The sequence below is a fragment of the Nelumbo lutea genome, chromosome 3, assembly GCF_056320005.1.
Source record: "Nelumbo lutea isolate HS-2025 chromosome 3, American lotus-T2T, whole genome shotgun sequence".
In the NCBI taxonomy this organism is placed as follows: Eukaryota; Viridiplantae; Streptophyta; class Magnoliopsida; order Proteales; family Nelumbonaceae; genus Nelumbo; species Nelumbo lutea.
The window spans coordinates 75675151-75684776 of record NC_142686.1 but is presented as its reverse complement, the minus strand read 5'-3'; the positions used below and the strand labels follow the sequence as shown (position 1 = coordinate 75684776).

The following is a 9626-nucleotide window of genomic DNA, read 5'->3' as shown; positions in this document are numbered from 1 at the left end:
AATCATCTTCCAAAGGAGCTTTCTTGCTCCCGGAGATAAAATCCCATTTGCCTCTATTGCAGATAGGAATATTTACTAATTGTGACCAAGCCAAATAATTTGTTCCATCCAGCTTGATTGTGGTCATAGCTAGTAGAGAGTCTACAAAGGCTCCTAGAACCTGTCCGGAGTCAGCAACATGCTTGTTTTCAACTTCTAGAGGGTTCATCTTCTTAAATACTTTGAAAATAACTTCTAACAACTTCGAATAACAACAAATGAAGATGGAACAAAAACTGTGTTGTGATCTAACCCCTATGTAGCCATACCAGCTACCTGCTTCACACCTGAAATCTAGGAGAAATAGAGAAATCTCAGACGTTCCTTGTAGACTCCACAGAACTCCAATCCACTTGATTCAATCTTCAAGATGAAGGATGAGAAGACCTTCAGTCACTAAGGGCCCAGGTCAAACTCCCTGTGGGGCCCATAATTAGAGTTCTTCGGAAAATTAGGGTTTCGGGCAACACACTTGAATCTGTCAGGAGGATGATAAAACCAATCCCCTTCTCTCTAGAAACTACTAACAAATGGGCTGAAATAGGTTTCTTTAACTATTAATATGATTTAATTCTCCATACATACTGTGTATGGGAAAAAAAGAGATGAAAAGAGGGAAAAGTCAAACCTGCTCTGATACCATGAAGGAAAACAACATTTTGAAAATAAAGGACAATTTAAAAAAATTGCAAAAAAACAAAAGAAAGTAGCAAAAATCAGGTTTCAAGAAAAGAGAAGAAGAAGAAGAAGAAGAAGAAGAAGAAGAAGAAGGTGGCGGTAACTAGGGTTCTCAGAGAGAGACTTTCAAACATAACATTCTCTCTTACACCCCTAATTCCACTTCATTAAGTTAAACTTTAATAATTTATAGAGATGCCCCTAGTTGGGCATAAAATTAAAAAGCATAACACAAGAAAGAATAAAGCTCAGATTAAGGCCCATTACAACAAAGAACATAAAAAATAAAGAAGGATAAACAGTCTATGGGCCATTTGGCCCACCTTCTCTATAGGCCAAAAGGTTCTACCCACACGACGGAGTGTTGTACAGGAAGTCTTACACTGGGAAACCTCTACAATGCCTAGCCGGTGAGGAAATAAAAGAAGCATTAGGTGCAGCCCACAGCTCTGAACCAGCCCCACACTTGGGACAAGTAGCCTTACATAACCATATCCTGCACTTAGGCTTCTACTAGCCTACAATGTTGGAAAATACCCAAAAGCATGTACAAAGGTGCTACAAATGCCAAGTACATGTTGAAAGGATACACCGACTAGCTAATGACCTCCACCCAATCATCGCACCGTAGCATTTTCACACATGGGGATAGATCTGATAAGTAAAATACACCCACCTTCTGGGGGATACTGCTTGCCATGGATTATTTCACAAAGTGGGCCGAGGTCATACCCCTAAGAAGAATTTGCGCAGAAAACATTACAAACTTCCTAAGGCAGCACATAGTCCACCAATTTGAGGTTCCCATGAGGATTTTGACAAACAATGGTTTATCCATAAAGAATCAGGAGGTTTGGGACCTGTTGGGACAGTATGGGGCAAGACTAGGCACATCTACAACCTATTACCCATAAGGGAATGGCCTAGCAGAGGCAGCCAATAAGACCTTGTTGAAGATGCTGAGCAAGATGGTAGCAGAAAGCCAGAAGGACTGGGCAGAGAAGTTGTTTGAAACACTGTGGGCTTATCACACAACAATAAGAAAAAGCACTCAGGAAACACCCTACTCCTTGGTATATGGCTAAGAAGTTCTACCGACAGAGATACAAATAGTGTCTACTTGAGTAGCCTACGTAATGGGAAAACACTTTTGAACAGAGGAGATGGATCAATTGCTTAGCGACAAATTAGAATGCATAGAAGAAGAAAGAGAGAAGTCATTGCTGAAACAAATCAAATACAAATAAATCATGGCTTCTAACTTCAACAAGCTAGTAAAGCCTAGAAAATTCAAAGAGGGTGACAAGGTACTAAAAACAACACTCCACATCAAACAGGGTGAATCCGTTGGAAAATTTGCACCTAACTGGATCAGACCATACATAATCCAAGAATCTCACCCAACTGGATATTATGTACAAAAAAGTGTAGATACAAATGAACAAGATGAGACAGTGAATGATCACTAGTTGAAGCCATATACAAATGAACAAAATGAGCAAGACCTTGAAGAAAAAAGCATGTCATATGTCTTCTATATTTATCATTAGAAAAAGCCTTCTTCCTTCTTATTCTTTTTTTCTCTTGTATTTCTTTCATTATTTTTTTTCAAACAAGAACTCAGATTTCAAGGAGTGAATATTGACAAGTTCAGTTTGTAAGAATCCATTGACTTCCTCTTCTTATTCTTCTCTTCTCTTATATTTCTTTCATTCTTTTTATTTTCTAAACAAGAACTCAGATTTCAAGGAGTGAATATTGACAGATTCAATTTGTAAGAATCCATCGGCTTACATAGGCTAGATGAAAAGATATTGGGGGTTTCATTGTTCCTCTTCTATGGACAAAAATTGAGAAAGGTAGTGAAACTTTAATTTTTTGTCTTTGGACAAAACAAAGAGAACAATAGGGTGAGCGATTAAGGATGAAAGGGGTTTTTGTCTTCTTTTTTTTTTCTTTGGACAAAAACTAAGAAATAATAGAAGGGTGAAAAATTAAGGACGAAGGGGTTTCTTCTTCTCTAGGTTTTGATTCAAAGAAAAAGAAAATGAAACCCTCAATCTTGTTGATCGTTACCCTCTATTTATGAGTTTGTCTTTCAATTTCTGAGTTTTTGTTCATAGGAAAAAAAGAAAGATATTGACCTTTTATCATTCACTCCTTTTGTCTAAGTTTTCATTCAAAGAATAAAAATGAAACCCTCAATCTTGCCAATCATTTACTCTTTGTTTCTGAGTTTTTGTTCACAGAAACAACTAAGGGTTTCTATACATTTTTTCCTACCTTCTTTATTCCTTTTTCCTATATTTTCTCATTTCCTATATATTTTTCGTATCTTAATAATTATTATTAGGGCCATTTACTAGAATACCCCCTATAGTTTCATAGTTTTACTTAAACCTACCCTATAGTTTGCATTTTATTAAAACACCCCTTATAGTTTGCAACCTATTTACTTTAATCAACCTTTCATTAAGAACTAATTGTATTGCTATATGAAAATAGTAACATGATCACCTAAACTGAGTGAAAAATGTTTAAGGGAATGGGCCCATGGTTGTTTATTCCAAAAGCACCCCTAAACTGAGTGGAAAATGTTCAAGGGTATGGATCCATGGTTGTTTACTCCAAAAGTACCTTAACACTTTTTTTGTATAGAAAATAAAATTTATCATATAGAGAAAAATAAATGTTCATTATGCTATCTTTTCATAAATATGGAATTAAAAGTTCCGCATATTTAGGGGTGAAGGCACTTGACATGTAGAAACTTGATTGGGCCATTGTTCTAGTCGTTTCTCTTCATCTTAGCTATTTCATTTGTTAATGTTGTTCTAATTCCATTTTTAGATCTGTGCATGTGGTTTATAGAAAAATGCATTTTGGTCGGATGGAGTTCTACCCATTTGCACATAAGCCAACCCATTTGCACATTTGCTCTTCATCTGAGACTTCTTGTGTTATACCCATTTACACATAAGCCAACACAAACTTGTATTTACGATAGATGATTCAACCATGGGGACAAGGTCATCCATTTCTGGCAGATGGAGTTCTACGCATACATTAGTATTGAGGTTGAATTTATTGTCTCATTTCGAAGAGAGCTTTCATGAGGCTACACAATGGAATTTATTGTCGCATTGCCTCATAAACGGTTTTATACAATTGAATTCATCCGTTGATAGTAAAGGAAATTGCCCGTGTGGTTTCAATCATGGATGGAACAGTTTAAAGATTTGATTTGATTTTTTTTTTTTCAATTGTGAGGTCAAATCTGGCCTTATATACAAACACTTACGTTGTATCATGGTCGGACCCATCATACAATTCTCTAATTATCCCTTAGAAACGGGGTATTCTTAACCAATGCTTTCAGCCCAGTATTGACCGCATGGTTGAACTGTTTGAATGTTTACTGGGTCCGATTTTTCTAAAACCTGGAAATTGCCCAAAATTCATTGATATGATCAAAACCGTTCAACCCAGGCGGTTGAACCATTGATCATTCAACCCGGTTGACGGGTCACAGGTTATACATTAAAATGTGTTCAAACCTGTGGAGGCTTATAACTGTGTGCCTGATTGTCTAATTAGGGTGATATTTTTTTTTTCTTTTTTGTTTCAATCATTATGGGCGACTTTTTGAGCTGTGTTTCTAGGTCTTGCTATTTTTTCTGAAAAACCCCTTTTTGCCTCAAGTTTCAAATTTTATATTTTTTATATAAAAAAATTATAAAACTGATATAAAAATATAAATTAGACCTAATATAAGCCATATGCATATATGTATACACGTATGTATGTATAATGTGCTGATGTATTATAGACTGACCTGTCCGACTCAGATGGTTAAGCTGCTAAACCAAAACTCAGGCAAAAATGATTCTGCCAACACTGTTCTTAACAATAGCCCATGAATCAAGATTTGGGACAAAAAAAGGGGTGTTCAACAACATAAATGTTTTTTTTCATTAATTTTTTAAACTGTCACATCAGCAAAAAAAAAAAAAAAAAAAAACATGCTCTTGAACAATGTTTTTGCTTTTCAAAGAAAAAACAAATTGGTTTTGTTTCAAAAAAACACGTTTATGAAACAACCAAAATAATGTCTTTTGAAACACAAATTATATGATTTATTGAACAGAGTTGAATACAAGTTCTTTAAACCAAAAAAACACACGTGTTCCGGTTTCAGTTTGGAAATCAAAAAAAAAAAAAAACACGCAAGTAACCAAGAACATGGTTTTATTTTTAAACCAACCCCTAAAGTCAGCTGTAATGTGAAACTTTGAAACTCACGACTTGGGATTTGCCATTGCAGAAATTCTTCATGCATGATCGATTGGTTATTTTAAAATTTTAATACACCCTAAGATAGACGAGATGCCTACGCACTCAAGAACTAGCTTGGACTGGAGTCCTTTACAATTCAGTTCCTTTGCACCAACAGTGAATGTCACAACCCACAAATCACAAGGCACGTCTAAATAGCTTGAAGGAGAATGCCTATGCACTCAAGAATTAGCTTGGACCTGGAGTCTACTTAAGCACTGCTGCACCAACAGTGAATGTCACAACCCACAAATCACAAGGCACGTCTAAATAGTTTGAAGGAGAATCAGGAGATGTTTAAAAAACGATTGTTGATGTTAGACAATATATGCCCTTAGCTTCAATCAGAATGATGTACATTATGACATTTATTGTAAATGAATAAAGTACATATTTGATTCATGTTATTGTGGTGTGTTTCTGTGTAATACCCTTAAATTGGACATATATGAGACTCGTGTTAGTTTATAATCTTCACAGTCGTTGGATAGATCTGGGGAGATTTATCTTACCAAGACTAACACTGATGTGCCACTAAGTTGGTTGGGGTGGCTTGTCTCAGCTGTCAGGGTGAGACCTGAGGTACATGTAGTGTAAATTTTCTTCAAACCTTAAACCAGACCAGAATTCTAGTATTGCCTTGGACCTTGGAGATAGATGGACAAAACTGGAATATTACACCTGATTCCTAGACTCGATTATGATACTGCACTAGGTGTCGGATTTGGTTGTCTTTGATATGCCAATCAGTGAGATTCTTAGAGGGGGTCAAAACCTATGTATGTTAGGACAGTCCGAGAATTCATCTGAGTGGGTGCTCATAGTGACAGGATCAGTCCCTTTGTCGAACAAAGTGAATGATCAGGGATGCACTCTCTTTGATGGAAACCAAAACTGCCAGCAATCGATTTCAACCGTTGAAATTTGTTTTGCAAAATATATTTATATAGAGATATACATATATATATACATATATTATGGTTTCAAAATATTTGCAAAAGGTTTTAATTTTCGGGATCAATGTGAGTAGAGAGTGAAGCATTGTTCCTTATAACTAAGGGAGAGGTCTTCTCTTATCGGACAATGTTTGATCACTATGGGCTGAGAGGTTAACTGTAAGACCATTGAGGGTTATACTTGATGGGCTAATCTTGCATTTACCCACAGTCCTTGGGTTTTTATAAGGTGGCTTGACCCATGGACTATTTAGTATAAATATTGGGCCCATTAAGAGCACATGGTGATGGACTCAGGGGTTCACTGTCTCCTATAATGAATTCGATCAGGCCTTGTAACAGAGATTGGGTTGAACCCATGTGACTGATGTGTAGATCAATATTTGGGTCTCATGCCATACAAAGATACCCAACTGAGCAGCAGTTTGGAGAATAAGTAAACACATGGACTTAATGGGCCTAAAGCCCAATTCAAACTAGTTTAATATGATTAATTAAAGAGGGGTGGTTCTAGGATTTAGATCAACGGATAGGATAAAAAATTATCCCTATCCACTCAAAGAGTCCAAATCCAAATACAAGATTTGAATTAGAAAATTCCTAATGGGATTATGAGAACCTCTTTTTAAGGTTATAAATAAAGGAGGGTGAACTTCAATTCACCCAATCAGATTACTGATACAAGAGACTGTTATAGCTGGACTGACGCCATTTTCTGCTCTTGCCTTCTCCTATTGCTACTGCCATTGCTAGTTCGATCTCCATCTGTATGAGCGATCAAGAAAGGTTCTTGGTATCAATTTTTTGAAAAAAAAAATTGATCTGAAGTCATACTCACTCGCCCTCTATCAGATTCTTGGTGAAGAATCAAGTTGTTGCTAAAGAACCATCCTACTGATTCTATTCCACCCTACGCTGCATCATATTCAGTGGGAGCACTCTTTGGTGATCTCCTTGGGCGTGAATACCTTTATTGAGAGTTACTACTCTGTATTATGTATTTCCCTCTCCTACCTTTTGGTTTCAGATTTGATCTGATTTAGAGTTCAAGATTAATCCTTAAAAATGTAGTTTCTAAAATAGGAAATATGATTCTCACATGGGAGAAATTTTTTTTAAATTTTGCCCAACCTACCTACAGGTTTCGGCCATCCATATGACGAATATTTCATCTCTTCAATCGACTCGACTGTATTCCTCACTAGGTAAAGATTTTCCTCACAAAATGAATAAGCTCCTTTGTAGAGGATTCTGGGCTGTTCGACCTTACTTACTAATTTAATGGAATGGTGGGATAACGTTTTATATACCTGTTGCCAACTTGCCATTTAATTTAGTTGCAAGAAAATCTTTCGCAAGTCTTAACACAACAATCTCAAGGAAAAATTACAAGTGAAACTACCAAAATAGAGCTACAAGCTTTTAGCCAAAGAAAATTTGCACCTGTGCAAAGAACCGAAAACGTTTCCATTACCATATATGATACACAACTCGTTGCTTTCATTATATAATACAACCCATAAATGACCTACTCTATAGATGCCATTGGAAATCATGTGACAAGGGAGCCTACTCTAGGGGTTGGGGAATATACTACACAAACTTTTTTCTCTAATGGAGTTAAATTCAAAAATGTAACAAAGCAAATAATCACAACTCAGACAACCGAACCTCAATACCCCCCCCCCCCTCCCCGAAAATAGAAAAGAAAAAGAAAGTAACTTTCATCAATGAAGCTACAGAGGCAAGGCCGAACCTGGACGCGGTACAAAGGGATTGACAACTTAATGCCATCAGAATGAGACTTCCAATGGCCTAGTGTGTTTACCATATGCACCGGCTTCAATTGGCAGGGTTTGAAACTCTTGTCAAGCAAGTGGATCAGCCCCTTCCAATGGAGTTGGAACATTCGTCCACTGGGTATCACCCATTTCAGCACCGTTGGATGCTAGGGGTGGTGTGCTTGCTGCTATTGTAGTACTTGATGCAGGTGTACTTGCAACTGGTTCTGAAGTACTTTCAGGTGGGGCAATTGGATCGCTCAATGAAGATGGAGGTGTAGCACTCGGTGGTTCAACTGGATCACTTACTGCCAATGAAACTGGAGCACTCACTGGGGGAGCAGCCAGAGGAGGTGCTTCTAGTAGCATTGGCTTGCCTGGCTGCTGCTGGGAGCCTTGGGTGGCAGGAGCTGGCTTCTTTGGAAGACTGATGGGATTGGATAGAGACAACATCCCTGGAGGTAGAATCTCAATTGGTGCCTTCTTCCCTGCTTCGGCCAAACTTGTAAGCTTGGGTTCCTCCAGTGAAGAAAGAAAAGCAGCCGTAGCATCAGTTTTTGTTGATGGGACAGGCTCAAGCTCTTTCTGTAACATCTTATTCCAGGACTGGACCAGGTTCTTCAATGTTGGTCGCCCATGAGCCTGAAAGCATCCAAGAGTGTAGAGATAAATCAAAATTACTGAACCATATATTGTAATCAATTTGCATAAACAATGACACTAATTATACATGTGCATGAAGAACAGCCTCTGCCAGCATTCCAGTGTCCTGCCATGCCTTCTCCATTAAAGCATTGTCTCCCAAAACTGCAGCTGAAAATGCTGCTTCACGTCCTTGTCCAGCTGAGATAAGATTATTCACCAACCCCTGAAAGACATAAAAAAGTAACAAGGCAAAGCAGAAAATTAATAATTAGCAACAGAACAACTAATTATTCCAACAGGTTTGACAGCATTTTAGGACTGGAATGTTGGGAAGACAAGTTTATTCATGATAAAATTTCAGAAATTCTCTCTCTCTCTGGTAAAAAGAATTTTATTGTTAACAGATATAACTTTAGTCATTTTAGCCATGTCATGAGGATCCCCAGGTTGAAACCCACAAAAAATTCTTTAACAATCTGTTACTAGATAAACCACCTATTTCTACTATGTAGCAGATTCTTGTTGCCAATTCAGAATGCCTGTAAGGCAGAGTGCCATCTAGATCAGCCACATCAGCTCTATTCCGACATAGTATTGGAATTTTGATAAAGTTGTATTGGTTATCTTCAATTTTTTATTTTCAAAAGGACCATAAAGAAGGGCTTATTTTGGACAGATGGCAAGGCCTTTCAACCTGAAATTTATTCCACTAATCAAGGGTGGTCAGAAGAATCTCTATTTGTCCCTCAAAACATGTTGACACAGAAATTTAAGGAAGCTTACTACACGATATGGCCAACTAACCAGTGTTTTAAAAGCACAAGGCATGAGAAAAGCGCAAGGGCCTTCTAGAGCCTCAGGCACAAGATGCAAGATGAAGATTCACCTTTTTGAAGCGAGACACAAATTATTGAAAATTTTCTAAAAATAAATAAACACTATTACATAAAAAATGAAAACCTGAATTTTAAAAGAAATTAAATGTGTAAAAAGTCTATTGTCTACTGATAAAAAAGCCTATTGGTTCAAGGTATGATAAATGTATGCACAACATTTATAGAACATAATCAAAGTGAAAACATAGAAGTAAGAGCACATATATGTGGATGCCAAAGTGTTTCAAGCACTAAAAAATTCAAGCATGTGAAACTTTCAATCCTAGTTGCATTACTTCAAGTAGCTAGTGTGATGC

General features: G+C 37.1%; 1 protein-coding gene across 1 annotated transcript in view; it reads right to left on the bottom strand.

The window, feature by feature from the left end:
* Positions 1-7652: 7652 nt before the first annotated feature.
* Positions 7653-9626, bottom strand: part of LOC148865508 (Transducin/WD40 repeat-like superfamily protein) — an 87250-nt gene continuing 85276 nt past the window's right edge. Inside the window, exons 20-21 of the mRNA XM_088977535.1 lie at positions 8520-8657; positions 7653-8431 (exon numbers count right to left, since the gene is read on the bottom strand). Of these exons, the coding sequence (XP_088833661.1) occupies positions 7877-8431; positions 8520-8657 (693 nt within the window). The 3' untranslated portion in view covers positions 7653-7876. The remainder of the gene's footprint in view (positions 8432-8519; positions 8658-9626) is intronic.